Source organism: Bos mutus, chromosome 10 (genome assembly GCF_027580195.1).
Source record: "Bos mutus isolate GX-2022 chromosome 10, NWIPB_WYAK_1.1, whole genome shotgun sequence".
In the NCBI taxonomy this organism is placed as follows: Eukaryota; Metazoa; Chordata; class Mammalia; order Artiodactyla; family Bovidae; genus Bos; species Bos mutus.
In genome coordinates this window covers 49116300-49131935 of record NC_091626.1, presented here as the reverse complement: position 1 = coordinate 49131935, position 15636 = coordinate 49116300, and the positions used below count along the sequence as shown (strand labels likewise).

At 35.9% G+C, this 15636-nt stretch overlaps 1 protein-coding gene across 2 annotated transcripts in view; it reads left to right on the top strand.

The window, feature by feature from the left end:
- Positions 1–15636, top strand: part of SPPL2A (signal peptide peptidase like 2A) — a 56099-nt gene that overhangs the window by 24787 nt on the left and 15676 nt on the right. The window contains exons 6-13 of one of the 2 annotated variants that reach the window (XM_070377892.1): positions 873–1024; positions 4968–5064; positions 5495–5596; positions 7471–7552; positions 8089–8163; positions 11663–11719; positions 11915–11968; positions 12405–12507. In XM_070377892.1, coding sequence (XP_070233993.1) covers positions 873–1024; positions 4968–5064; positions 5495–5596; positions 7471–7552; positions 8089–8163; positions 11663–11719; positions 11915–11968; positions 12405–12507 — 722 coding nt within the window. The remainder of the gene's footprint in view (positions 1–872; positions 1025–4967; positions 5065–5494; positions 5597–7470; positions 7553–8088; positions 8164–11662; positions 11720–11914; positions 11969–12404; positions 12508–15636) is intronic. The other variant, XM_070377891.1, reaches the window with a different exon arrangement.

Genomic DNA, 15636 nt, shown 5'->3' with positions numbered 1-15636 from the left:
CCTAAAGTTCATATTTAGCCCAGACCTGGTGAAAAGGATCAGGATATAAAAAAAAAAAAAAAAAGGAACACCATTTTACACTTAATCTTAGCCAAAAGGCCAAGAAGCGATCGGAAATACCATTTTAGTAGACCAGAGTTGAAGGGACTTGTGCTGGAAGAGTACGTTAGTGGCTTCTGTATAACTGGGAAGAGACAAGGAGACAGAACTGAAACTGACTGTTCAATAAAAGAAGCTTGTGACCCTTTCCTCTTCAGCTCCTGTGTCTGCCTTTCACTATTTGTGTGACCCCAGAAGGGGTAATGGGAGAATTAGAAAGAATATTTTGCTACCTTGAATCAAGGTGTAGGACAAAGCTATGTCTTGAACTTCTTTTGAATCCTTCATAATATGTTGATTAGCACCAGACTTACAGTAAATACTGAGCTGACTGATAGAATAAGTTAGTGTTTGACATTGAAGAGAAGCTAATTTTAAAAGTAGTTTACTATCTGCAAGTTGGTAATATTAACTGTAGTGTATAAAAAGAATTGGTTTTTATTTGAAACATTACATCAGTGTAGTTTCCAAATTAGATAATATAAACATCACCAAAAACATTAATTTTTTATGTAATAAATATCTTCTGTTTCAACAGTTTTGTCTCCAGAAAAAAAAATAGTTTCATAAGTTAGTGGTTAATAACACACCAACTCTGAAGGGTAGAATTATAAAGAGTTTTACTTCTAGATTAAGTATTTCTTCATGGTGTATAACTTTTTAAGTATATTAACTTTGTAATCAGAAACAACTTTAAGTTAGTATTACAGATAGATTTTAAAAATAACTGTACATGGCAGAGATTGCTGAAGTTTCTGTGTGTGTTTATGCAGGGAAAACATGAAGGCAATGACAAACACTGAAGATAGAGAAATGAGGAAAAAGAAGGAAGAATATTTTACTTTTAGTCCTCTAACAGTTATAATATTTGTGGTCATCTGCTGTATTATGATGGTCTTACTTTATTTCTTCTACAAATGGTTGGGTAAGAAATCATTTTATATTTGCTACTTTTTAGCATACAATCTTTTCATTTACTTTGCCAGATTTATCTTTTCCTTTAAGGCATTCAACTGGAAAACTTAAGTGAATAATTAAAAAGTGATATTAACTTTTTAAACTGTCGAAAATGTTTAGGTCCCTGTTACTCTGGGATTAAAAAAAAAATTCTGATTTAAAATATACTGTGACTCAAAATAAGAACACTTCTTCATGGACAACCTGAAAGAATTGCTAGGGTCCCTAAGTTTTCCTCTCTGTAGATAAAGCGTAATAGACAGGTATCTAAGCAGACTGAGGATTTCTTGGTAGCTATATACAGTTACATGAAATCTAATAGAAGATTATTCAGATTATGAATTTATTGCTTCTGCTTACTCCTAAAGTGTGATTGGTCCTTTTTTTCAGTTTGCAAATCAAAATGTATTGCTTAAATTTTGTTTTACTTGTGTGAACATTTAAGATCATACTGCATCTAAAAACACACAGGTACTTGCTTGTAGTTTAAAGAGTAAATGATACTTTTTCCTTTAGGAAGGAAAGGGTCATGGCTTGCCCATCCCCTGAACACTCTACTTAGTGTTCTGATAAGATGGAAATTTGCCATTTGTGGCCAACATGTAGCAGAAAGAGAAGGGAGCCCAAGAAAAAGAGTGTGCCTAATGAGAATTAGCAAAAACCCTTTGTGAAAACCACCACAGGCTACAAAATGTTTATTTAGAGAATAATAGTATAATTTTCTAGAGTAGAAAACTAAGGCCTCAGGTTAGTTTCACTTTAGTTTTCAATTTCTCCTCTCCTATGGTAGCTGTTTTGAAACCATACTTACATATATTTCCAAATAGAAAAAAATTATTCTTGGAATATCACTCATATTCAATATGTTGTTGGGAGAGTGGATACGAGTGTGGTATTTATATTACGTCATCATTGCACAGCTAATTTTTCTGTTTTAAATTCTCAGCCTTCAATTGTGTGTCTGACCCTCAGTTGATATATTTAGTGGTCTTTGATAGAACAGAGATTTCTCTACTTTACCCTAAAGCACGTTTTAGTTTTTGGTAAGGGATTTCCTTAAACTCATCACTATTTAAAAATTGACCCTGTTTGTAATTTTCAGTGTAGGAGGAGGAAGATCATTTTAAAGCTCTTGGTTATCCCATGATGTGGGGTCTAATTATGACTCTAACAATGGTGTGTGATATTGTAAAATTTAATATACTTTCAAATGGTTCCTTATGGCTAAAATTGATGCCATTTCTTAATACGTTCAATGTATTAAATTGCTAAGATTCTCCATGCCATTTTATGTTAAGTCATGCTCAAGAAAATAACTAAAGATAGTTATATTTACCAAATTCTCTCTCATACCAAATCATTTTCTTAGGTATAGTAGGACACTAAAACTCTGGTATGGCTTCCACAGCATGACTTCCACTAGAGTTTAAAATCTTGGTTTGGAGACCTTTGGTGGATGACTAAACAAACTCAACTTGGCAATCTTTGATTGTCAGTCTTACTACTTAGATTGTCATATATGTGCAATAATAACATAATAAGCCAATGAAAAAATAATTTGTCCAAGATCACCAATTAGAAAGTGATTAATTTACTGCCCCTTATTTACTGTCTCTAGTTTGCTGTCTTTTCTCACATACAAAACAAAGTTATAGTTTTCTGAAATCTAGTGGAATTTGCAAAATTCCATTAAAATGTGTATTTCCATTGTATAATTTCGAGAAATTTCACAAAGCAATACTTTTAGAGCATGATAATTTCTTCCTGTTTTTAACAACAGCAAGATCAAATGTTTTTAATTTTAAGTAATTTTCAACCAAGTATAGCTAAAATAGAAAAACATTAGTGAATTTTAATACCTTAATATCACATCTAGACAATGAGGTTTGTTTAAGTGGATTTGGTTTTACCACATGTAAAGTTATTAGAGATGAATTCCACCATAGGAATATGTAGACTTCATGATTAATGTCTAAGGTAGGTAAAAGTTCTCATCTTTAAGATTTTTAAAAATATTTTAGGGACGCATGTATACCTATGGCTGATTCATGTTGATATATGGCAAAAGCCACCACAATATTGTGAAATAATTATCCTTCCATTAAAATAAATAAATTTTTTAAAAGTAAAACATTTCCACTAAAAAAAAAAAAAAGTATTTTAAGTGGTTTATTAATTCTTCCATTTAAATATAAATGTCTACAACTCATTTTATAGACATCTTTACCAAACATGTGACTTTGAATCATTGAATGATAAAATGCACAGCTACTAACATAAATCTAGCAATGTTTTCTTAGGTCAGTCTCTGAAGGCAAAAGAAATAAAAGCAAAAATAAACAAATGGGACCTAATAAAACTTAAAGCTTTTACATAGCAAAGGAAACCATAAACAAAACTGAAAGACAGCCTATGAACTGGGAGAAAATATTTGCAAAAGATGCAACCATCAGGGGTTAATATCTAAAATACACAAACGGCTCATACAATTCAATATCAAAAAAACAAACAACCCAATCAGAAAGAGGGCAGAAGACCTAAATGGACATTTCTCCAAAGACAACATACAAATGGCCTATAGGCACATGAGAAGATGCTCAGCATCACTGATTATTAGAGAAATGCAGATCAGAACTACATGAGGTTTCATCTTACACCTGTCAGAATGGCCATCTTCAAAAAGTCTACAAATAATAAAATTTTTGAGAGGGTGTGGAGAAAAGGGAAGCCTCCTATCACTGTTGGTGGGAATATAAATTGGTGTGGCCACTATGGAAAACAGTATGGAGGTTCCTTAAAAACTAAAAATAGAGCTGACGTAGGATCCAGCAATTCCACTTCAGTGTATTTATTCCAAGAAAACAAAAATTAAATAGAACCTATATATGCATTCTTATGTTCACTAGGGGCTTCCCTGGTGGCTCAGACAGTAAAGAATCTGCCTGTGTTGCAGCAGACCCAGGTTCAATCCCTGGGTTGGGAAAATTCTCTGGAGTAGGAAATGGCAACCCACTCCAGTATTCTTGCCTGGAGAATTCCATGGACAGAGTAGCATGGTAGGCTACAGTCCACAGGGTCACAAGGAGTTGGACATGACTGAGCAGCTAATACTTTCTTTCTACTTCTATGTTCATTGTGATGTTATTTACAATAGCCAAATTATGGAAGCAACCTAAATGCCCATCAATAGCTGAATGGGTAAAGAAGGTATGAGATATATATATAATAGAATATTACTCAGTCATTAAAAAACAATGAAATAATGCTATTCGCAGTAACATGGGTGAACCTAAAGATTATTATGCTAAGTTAACTCAAACAGAAAGACAAATAATATGACATTATGTATGTGGAATCTAAAAAATAATACAGATCAGCTTATTTACAAACTAGAAAGACAGCCATAGTAAAGAAATTTACAATTAAAGGGGAAAGAGAAGGGATAAAGTAGCAGTATAGGATTAACAAATATACCCCACTATCTTTTATAAAGATAAACAATGAGTATTATATACCACGGAAACTGTATTTAGTATCTTGTAATAGCCTATATTGGAAAAGAATCTGAAGCTGTACACCTGAAACTAATCCAGTATTGTAAATCAACTGTAATAGTAAAATTTTTTAAAAAAGAAAAAAATTGCAGAGCCAGCTTCAGCCCTTAAAGAAATCCTAGTAGTGTGTAGTGGAACTGAAACAACACATGAAATACCACCCTTAAAGCTCAGGATCTAAGTATAAGTATGTTCAGTTTAGTAACCAATTCAGATTATGATATGGTCACTGCATTGAAAGTATTATTATCCAATAAGAAAGCTAAAGAACTAATATTAATTGTATAAAAGTTTTCTTACCATGTTTCCTGATCGTGTTTCCTCTGTTCTCATATAATTTGGTGTCTTTTTTTCTAGTTTATGTTATGATAGCAATTTTCTGCATAGCATCAGCGATGAGTCTGTACAACTGTCTTGCTGCACTAGTTCGTAAGATACCATGTGGACAATGCACGTATGTATCTCTTGTGAGAAAGCCCATAATGGTTTTTGTAATTTAAAACAATACAAGGAAAAATAGGACCTGTGTTGTAAACCTGTGAAGTCCAATATACATGTTGCTATTTTAATTAAAAATAATTAAAATTAAATTAAAAATTCACTTGCCCAGTCCCATGAGCCACGTTTCAAGTGCTAATTAATAACCACATGTGGCTAATGGCTGTGGTATTGGACAGCACAGATACAGAGCATTTTCATCAACACAGTTCTATTGAACTGGTGAATATTTTATTATGTATCATTCATTGTAGTTAAAGTCAAGGCTTTAAAATTGAGGTTTCAAAAAACTTTCTTGTCACTGTGGCAAACATTCATTTGTTACATTAAGTGAACACAGTATTTCATCTTTAGGGTAAATTAATGTATTTCAAACTGTCTTTTAGGATTACCTGTCGTGGCAAGAGCATTGAAGTGAGACTTATTTTTCTCTCTGGACTGTGCATAGCAGTAGCTGTTGTTTGGGCTGTATTTCGAAATGAAGATAGGTATGAATACTCATTGTATTTCCTTTTAGGTTAGACTCAGGAGGGGTTGTGTCATATCTTGCCTTGATAATTGTTCATTATGGATTTTTTTTCCCCCAGAACATCCTAGTCTTGAAACATGCCAAATACTTAAATAAAGAAATCTTGTGCTAATGGATTTGAGGTTGTCTAGAGAAGGAAATATAAACTAGGATTTAAACATCTAAACTGAAATAGGCTCCAATAATACACTTATTTATGGTATAGCCACACAGTAAAGTGCAATGCAGCTGTCAAGAATGAAGATTTCTGTGAATTGATATGCAGTGATTTCCAGGATATATTTTTAATTGAAAAAAGCCAAATATGCAAGAATATCTAGCATATGCTACCTTTCATGTGAGAAAGAAAGAAATATAAGAAAATATATAGGTTTCTGTCTATTTGCAGGAAGGATAACCAGAAAATAATTTTAACAGTTCATTAATAAAATTAAAACCCCAAAGGATTTAATAGCCCAAAATTTAGGAGGAGAGTTCATACAATTGTAGGCAGCTCCAAGTATGATAATCAGTTGGTAATTATTCATGCTAGTTGTCAATTTCTGGTAGAGTTTGATGTATAGCTCTCATTTCCTTTATGCTTTAGCTATCTGGAAGTATATTAACATCGTATCCTTTGTTATGAGCTACCTTTGTAAAAAGAGACATGTAAAATTCAAAGATTAAGGATAAAGATGCACTTTTGTCTGATACACTTTCTCCTGAAGCAGGCTTTCAACTTTTTCTTAGTGCAGTAGTCTTCATTATTCTCAGTTCAGTCGCTCAGTCATGTCCAACTCCTTGTGACCCCATGAACCGCAGCACACCAGGCCTCCCTGTCCATCACCAACTCCCGGAGTCCACCCAAACCCATGTCCATCGAGTCTATGATGCCATCCAACCATCTCATCCTCTGTCGTCCCCTTCTCCTCCTGCCCTCAATCTTTCCCGGCATCAGGGTCTTTTCCAGTGAGTCAACTCTGCATCAGGTGGCCAAAGTATTGGAGTTTCAGCTTCAGCATCAGTCCTTCCAATGAACACCCAGGACTGATCTCCTTTAGGATGGGCTGGTTGGATCTCCTTGCAGTCCAAGGGACTCTCAAGAGTCTTCTCCAACACCACAGTTCAAAAGCATCAATTCTTCGGGGCTCAACTTTCTTTATAATCCAACTCTCACATCCATACATGACTGCTGGAAAAACCATAGCCTTGACTAGATGGACCTTTGTTGGCAAAATAATGTCTCTGCTTTTTAATATGCTGTCTAGGCTGGTCATAACCTTCCTTCCAAGGAGCAAGCGTCTTTTAATTTCATTGCTGCAGTCACCATCTGCAGTGATTTTTGAGCCCACAAAAATAAAGTCAGCTACTATTTCCACTGTTTCCCCATCTATCTGCCATGAAGTGATGGTACCGGATGTCATGATCTTAGTTTTCTGAATGTTGAGCTTTAAGCCAACTTTTTCACTCTCCTCTTTCACTTTCATCAAGAGGCTCTTTAGTTCTTCTTCACTTTCTGCCATGAGGGTGGTGTCATCTGCATATCTGAGGTTGTTGATATTTCTCCCGGCGATCTTGATCCCAGCTTGTGCTTCCTCCAGCCCAGCATTTCTCATGATGTACTCTGCATATAAGTTAAAAAAGCAGGGTGACAATATACAGCCTTGACTATTCTACTAGAACAATAAAATATGGAGACTGTAAGAGGTTTTTCTGTTGTTATAACTGCTACTTAATAGTTGAATAGTCAAATCATAGCAATTGAACAGTATTGCTTTAGTGATATTTTTCTTTTGAAATGTTCCACTTAAAAATAACTGAGTAAAACAATAGAGTAATTTCTTTTGATTTTAGGTGGGCTTGGATTTTACAGGATATCTTGGGGATTGCTTTCTGTCTGAATTTAATTAAAACACTGAAGTTACCCAACTTCAAGGTAAAGTAGACTACTTTGCTAGCTAAAGTATTGTTTTCTTTTTAAAACAATTTTATAAAGGTATAATTTACATATAATTAAATGCACCTATTTTAAGTGTATAGATTATTGAAACTTTATAAATATGTAACTTTGTAACCACTATCCCAATCAATTATAAAATATTTCTTACCTCATCAAAAGCTCTATTATGCCCTTTATCAATCAGTCCTAATCCCCAACCGAGGAAACCACTGATTTTCTACATAAAATATTTTTAATCATTCACATAGTATGCCAAATTCATATAATCTGTACAAGACTAAAATAAGGAAGAACATTTCTTTGCTTCAATGATTCTTTTTTAAAAGAATGGGTTGAAGCAGATAAAATTTTAATGTGATTTATAGAATAAAACTACAAATAGCAATAAACATTAAATGCCTTAAAAAATAGTGTTTAAATGTATGTTACATGTTTATTTGTATTTGCAAAATAATATCTCTTAATTTAAATATGAGAAGTTTGACCTTTAAATTTGTTTCTTTCTTCAACAGTCATGTGTGATACTTCTAGGCCTTCTCCTCCTCTATGATGTATTTTTTGTTTTCATAACACCATTCATCACAAAGGTATGATATTTTTTAAATACAGACTGCAAAAAAGAATGAAAAGATGTCATTGCTTCTTTCATTTCTGTAACCCTAGTGTCTGACTAAGAAAGAGCTCAATGCTGGAAGTCTAGAGACCTAAAGTGTAGACCTGTAATTTTATAACCCTGAGCTGCTTAGCCACTTAGCCCTCAGTTTCCTAATCATTTGAGTGAGGGAGTATTGCTAGCATTCTATCCTCTGTTTCTATCAGTAGAATTCTTTCGGTTGCTTCTGCAAAAATCCAACCTAACTTTTCTATATGAAAGAGGTCCTATCTATTCAGAATATGTGCAAAGGCCAGAGAGGAGGGCCTGTCCTCAGGAGAAACTAGACCCAGGGCCACATACTTTTCCTTCCTGCTTCTGTCCACCTTTTCATTGTCTCAGACTGGCTTTTTCTATGAAGTTAGAATCGTAGCAACTTGAAACTCCTAGGTCATCTATTCCTAACTATACCACTAGCTCGTCAGTAAAATCATGGTGCTGTCCTTAGAATAAGGGAGAGGTGTTGGGTAAGTGTGGTAGTCCTTCATTATTGGCCCAGTTTTTCTACCTTGTCCCTATTCCTATCTCATGAATATATTACTAATTATCGCTTAATTCTTCTACTTTTCCCACTTTGAGTCTCATTTTCTAACTTTATCTCATTTTTTTATCCTTTGTCGCTTTCATATATTTAGTATTTTATAATGACTGCTTTTTCCCCTAGTAGTTCTTTGTTCTTTAACCTCTGCATTCTGAAATATCTGCATTTCTGATATTGGCTATGATGGCATAAGACAAACATATGCCCCATTGGGGAGCTAAAATTGCAACTAGGTAACAAATGTAGTTAACTGTCTCAAAACACTAGTACCTTTCCATGCTTTAATGGTGACCACCTGGCTCATTGACTTAATTTGCAATGGTAACCTAAAAAAGCATAGAACTAGTATTAGGAATATAGCAAAAGCTGTTAATTTACTAAAGCATATTTTGAAGTTCGTTCTAAACTTGTTCTAGCTTGTGTCAATTTATTTGATTTAAAAATATTTCTATGAGTCACTCCATCACAGATCTCATAATGAAAATAAAACACCCTCTCTACAAAACCGTTCCCATAGGTCAATGGGTAGTCATACCATATGACTACCCGTTTAGGCTTCCCTGGTGGCTCACGCGGTAAAGGATCTGCCTGCAGTGCAGGAGCCCGAGGTTTGATTCCTGGGTCGGGAAGATCCCCTGGAGAAGGAAATGGCAACCCACTCCAGTATTCTTGCCTGGAGAATCCCATGGGCAAGAGGAGCCTGATGGGTTACAGTTCTTCGGCTTGCAGAGCTGGACACGACTAAGTGGTTAACATTTTCATACCATATGACGCTTACATTGCACGGTGAACATAAAAGCTATAACTAAACTCTTCTAAAAATAAATTTTCCATTATGTTTTAACACTAGTATCACTTTATAAATGCCAAACTTGTCTACCAGCAAACTATGTCCATTCTGTTCACATAAAAATGTCAGGATTTTAAAGGTATGTGTGGTAATAGTAAAGATGTCTTTGAGTCTTCTTTCTTCTGTGCTTAGGAAATTTTTCTTCTTTTTTTCCATCTTTGATCCCACTGACTAGAAATGTGACTTCTAGTAACCTGATCCAATAGAAAAGATTGACGTGCTCTTTGGAGTTCACTCTTGTAGATTTACCTTAACACTGTCTTCTCAGTCTGGTTTGTTAGGCAAATCAAAATGAAAATCAGATACATGATTTCTGATTTTTGTGGTTTTCACTGAAAATTTCAAGAATTAAATATTAGACATTCTAAATAACTTCTTGACCCTGGTATTAGTATATTTTTAATGAGTTGGCAGGGCAGGTAGCCATAGGAGTACAGGTAGTAAGAGCCTGTCTTTTTTTTTTCTTCATCTACCACCATACTTTGTATAGTGTCTTGCAAATAGTAGTTTCTCAGGTAGATATCTTTGAATGTATGAGAGGATGTCAGTAATGGTCTTCAGTTACATGTTTTAAATAACAATTTGAAAATGAACTAAAATAAACTCTTTATCTGGAAATTGAATCACATCATGGGTGTTTCCTGTAAGCAACTGTATTTAATATTAGTTTATTTTCATAGACTCCTGTGATTTAACCCTTCTGTAACCCAAATCTTAACATGAGGAAAGGATTTCTGTTGCCAAGGAATTTATTCTTTTTTCTACTCAACTCGGGTATCAGTGAAATCCTCTTAAAAATAAACTCAAGTAATTTATTCTATGCTCCCCACCCACATGGAAAATAGTATAGCTAATCAATCAAATTCTCCTAAAAATTCAGCATTTATTTATCTTCCCATGACCTGTTTGGGGCATTATTTTAAGTGTAAGATGGTTGCTCATGCAGTCTTACCTTGCTACATCTAAATGTTTCCTCTCTCCCCAGTAGACTTTACTGTCAGGAAAGAACTTTTTAATGAATTTCTCACACAGCCCACATAAAAAGACCTTAGACATGCACAAGGAAAAAATTCTGCTAAGGTTAATGTTTTAATTGGTGTATTAAGAGCAGGCAAAGCTGAAATTGGAGAAGAGTCAGGATAGAGAAATGTTCTCAAGTTCTTTAGGGCTTGATCTTTTCAAGTTTGGCTTCATTGTTAATGTGGTGAGTAGACAGAAGGTTAAATGTATATTTAAATAAAGTCATCTATTTATTACAAATCTGTATATAAAAAATTTCAGTATTTCTTCTGTCCCTGTTCATTGTTATTGCTAAAAATGACTAATGACACATAGTATATGCCATAATATAAGTAAAAGCCCTTAAAATGTATAGCCCATAGAAGAAATGCTAGATATTAGTTGTCAATATAAATCAGTGCTCAAACCTTCAGTTGAATAATTTTTGTGTGGTTTATCTGTAAGTTTCTCTTATTTGTTGAACTCTAATAAAGTGGAGTAGTATGCTAGGTGAAATTTGTTTTAGGTAACTCCAATTTTTGCTATCTGCTGCTGCTGCTAAGTCACTTCAGTCGTGTCCGACTCTGTGCGACCCCATAGACGACAGCCCACCAGGCTCCCCTGTCCCTAGGATTCTCCAGGCAAGAACACTGGAGTGGGTTGCCATTTCCTTTTGCTATCTACAGGGACCATTTTAGGAAAATCAGTCTACAGATGACTTTCCATCAGCTTACGGTAGGCCATAGCTGTGGCAGTAGATCATAAATGTGTGTGTGTGTCCAACTCTTTGCGACACCAAGGACTGGGGCCCACCAGGCTCCACTGTCCATGGGATTTCCCAGGCCAGAATCCTGGAGTGGGTTGCCATTTCCTTCTCCAGGGGATCTTCCCAACCCAGGGATCAAACCCATATCTCTCGAGTCTGCTACATTGGCAGTCAGGCTCTTTACCGGCAGTGCCACCTGGGAAGCCCTAGGTCATGAATACTGGAAGATTGTTCACTTTTAGTGATTGAACAATTTCTTTTACCTTTCTTAATTTTAGAATGGTGAGAGTATCATGGTTGAACTTGCAGCTGGACCTTTTGGAAATAATGAAAAGGTAGGGGTGGCAATTAAGTACAAATGGCTGCCAGTGTATTTGTGTGTGTCCAGTTAATAATTTTGCCTTCCTGTGTAATTCATTGGTCATGTAGTGCATGTTAAGGTATTGTAAAGCTTTGTTTCTCACAAAATATAGCCCTTTTGTTAGTTATTCTAAATTATTAAATACCTATTGACTTGGGTTTCATCCTAGAATGATGGAAACTTGGTGGAAGCCACTGCTCAACCATCAGCTCCCCATGAGAAAGTAAGGATTGTATTTCAGATATGTTCATTGGACTTTAAATCATACCCTCTCAGACAAGACTCTTCTTTGGGGAAAAAAATCTAGATTGTCAAAAAAAAAATCTCTTTCAAGGCCTGAGTCCTCTATTTTTGGTAAAAAGGAAAGAAAAAACGTTAGATATGGGGATACTGGATTAATACTCTTAACTCTACATGTGTGTTGGGTTTTGTTTTTCCATAACTGCATATCTATGTCTTTCAAGCTTTCTATACATTCAGAGTATATATATGTTTAATTTATGTTCTCTGATTTCAAGCTTTTTTCCCCTCATTTTCTAAAATGTTAATTTTAAAACATTAAGTTATTCTAACATCAGTCCTTCCATTTCTGAAGATGTGGGTAAAGATTCCTAAGAAGTTTATTGGTGGTCTCTCTTTTTTTTTTTTTGTAATTACAGTTACCAGTAGTCATCAGGGTACCAAAACTGGCCTATTTCTCAGTAATGAGTGTCTGTCTCATGCCAGTTTCAATACTGGGTTTTGGAGACATCATTGTACCAGGTAAGCAGTTGTTTGTAACAATTTAAGTGAAAATAGACTGATGATTTAAATTGTCAGATGTGCAGTATCATATATCAGATGTTAAAAGTTACCTGCTCTTTAAGTATTTCTGGCTAATGCTAGAGTGACATTCAGTGACAGGAATGGAGAAAAAGTGTTTTGATGGGTAGAAGATAAAGCCCAAATAGTAACAACCAAAGTATATCTCCCAGGGCTCAAAAAATGCCTTAGAAGAAGTAACTAGGCTCAATTTGACCTCTTCCCCAAGAAAGTATATAATAAATCCCCTTTAAAAGTTGAGTTTAATAATGCTAAATATATTATAATTTCTGTTACTTATGTTTTAAAACAATAGTTATTTGTTTAAACTAAGTTATTTGAACTAAGCAACGTCGTGATAAAGAGGAAAACACCATAGAACAACAGCTAGTAGGGCACTATAATACCAAAAAAATAAAGTGTGTGGTGGAATTGATTGCTTTCTACTAGAATGTCTGCTCTAACAGTTAATGCAGTTTGGCCTATTTTCCTCACTGGGCTACCTATAGAATAAACTTAATCCCAGCCCAGGAATAATATAGTATTCAGTTCAATTCATCGCTCAGTCATGTCCAACTCTTTGCAACCCCATGAACCGCAGCACAACAGGCTTCCCTGTCCATCACTAACTCCTGGAGTCCACCCAAACCCATGTCCATCGAGTCGGTGATGCCATCCAACCATCTCATCCTCTGTTGTCCCATTCTCCTCCTGCCTTAAATCCTTCCCAGCATCAGGGTCTTTTCAAATGAGTCAACTCTTCTCATCAGGTAGCCAAAGTATTGGAGTTTCAGCTTCATCATCAGTCCCTCCAATGAACACCCAAGACTGATCTCCTTTAGGATGGGCTGGTTGGATCTCCTTGCAGTCCAAGGAACTCTCAAGAGTCTTCTCCAACACCACAGTTCAAAAGCATCAATTCTTCAGTGCTCAGCCTTCTTACAGTCCAACTCTCACATCCATACATGACCACTGGAAAAACCATAGCCTTGACTAGATGGGCCTTTATTGGCAAAGTAATGTCTCTGCTTTTTAATATGCTGTCTAGTTTGGTCATAACTTCCTTCCAAGGAGCAAATTAAAAATTTCATGGCTGCAGTCACCATCTGCAGTGATTTTTGAGCCCAGAAAAATAAAATCAGCCACTGTGTCCACTGTATCCCCATCTATTTGCCATGAAGTGATGAAACCGGATGCCATGATCTTTGTTTTCTGAATGTTGAGCTTTAAGCCAACTTTTTCACTTTCATCAAGAAGCTCTTTAGTTCTTCTTCACTTTCTGCCATAAGGGTGGTGTCGTCTGCATATCTGAGGTTATTGATATTTCTCCCGGCTATCTTGATTCCAGCTTGTGCTTCTTCCAGCCCAGTGTTTCTCATGATGTACTCTGCATATAAGTTAAATAAGCAGGGTGACAATATACAGCCTTGACATACTCCTTTTCCTATTTGGAACCAGTCTGTTATTCCATGTCCAGTTCTAACTGTTGTTTCCTGACCTCCATACAGGTTTTTCAAGAGGCAGGTCAGGTGGTCTGGTATTCCCATCTCTTTAAGAGTTTTCCACAGTTTATTGTGATCCACACAGTCAAAGGCTTTGGCATAGTCAATAAAGCAGAAATAGATGTTTTTCTAGAACTCTCTTGCTTTTTCAGTGATCCAGCAGATGTTGGCAATTTGGTCTCTGGTTCCTCTGCCTTTTCTAAAACCAGCTTGAACATCTGGAAGTTCACAGTTCACGTATTGCTGAAGCCTGGCTTGGAGAATTTTAAGCATTACTTTACTAGTGTGTGAGATGAGTGCAATTGTGTGGTAGTTTGAGCATTCTTTGGCATTGCCTTTCTTTGGGATTGGGTTGAAAACTGACCTTTTCCAGTCCTGTGGCCACTGCTGAGTTTTCCAAATTTGCTGGCATATTGAGTGCAGCACTTTCACAGCATCATCTTTCAGGATTTGGAATAGCTCAACTGGAATTCCATCACCTCCACTAGCTTTGTTCGTAGTGATACTTCCTAAGGTCCACTTGACTTCACATTCCAGAATATCTAGCACTAGGTGAGTGATCATACCATTGTGATTATCTTTGTCGTGAAGATCTTTTTTGTACAGTTCTGTGTATTCTTGCCACCTCTTCTTAATATCTTCTGCTTCTGTTAGGTCCATACCATTTCTGTCCTTTATTGAGCCCATCTTTGCATGAAATGTTCCTTTGGTATCTCTAATTTTCTTGAAGAGATCTCTTGTCTTTCCCATTCTGTTGTTTTCTTCTATCTCTATGCATTGATCGCTGAGGAAGACTTTCTTATCTCTCCTTGCTATTCTTTGGAACTCTGCATTCAAATGGGTATATCTTTCCTTTTCTCCTTTGCTTTTTGCTTCCCTTCTTTTCACAGCTACTTGTAAGGCCTCCTCAGACAACCATTTTGCTTTTTTGCATTTCTTTTTCTTGGGGATGCTCTTGATCCCTGTCTCCTGAACAATGTCACGAACCTCCGTCCATAGTTCATCAGGCACTCTGTTTATCAGATCTAGTCCCTTAAATCTATTTCTCACTTCCACTGTATAGTCAGTCATAAGGGATTTGATTTAGGTCGTACCTGAATGGTCTAGTGGTTTTCTCCACTTTCTTCAATTTCAGTCTGAATTTGGCAATAAGGAGTTCATGATCTGAGCCATAGTCAGCTCCCGGTCTTGTTTTTGCTGACTGTATAGAGCTTCTCCATCTTTGGCTGCAAAGAATATAATCAGTCTGATTTTGGTGTTGACCATCTGGTGATGTCCATGTGTAGAGTCTTCTCTTTTGTTGTTGGAAGAGGGTGTTTGCTATGACCAGTGTGTTCTGAACTCTATTAGCCTTTGCCCTGCTTCATTCTGTACTCCAAGGCCAAATTTGCCTGTTACTCCAGGTGTTTCTTGACTTCCTACTTTTGCATTCTAATATAGAAGTAATTAATAATGTTTCTCAGTCAGCTGGTAGTGTGTCCTTCTTCACTTTTCTTACTGTCTCCTTGTGTACTAAAGGGCTGTGCCTAGGTAAAGAGTACTGGCTCTTCTGAAAAAGCCCTGTCATTGACATAGTAAAGCCAGATAG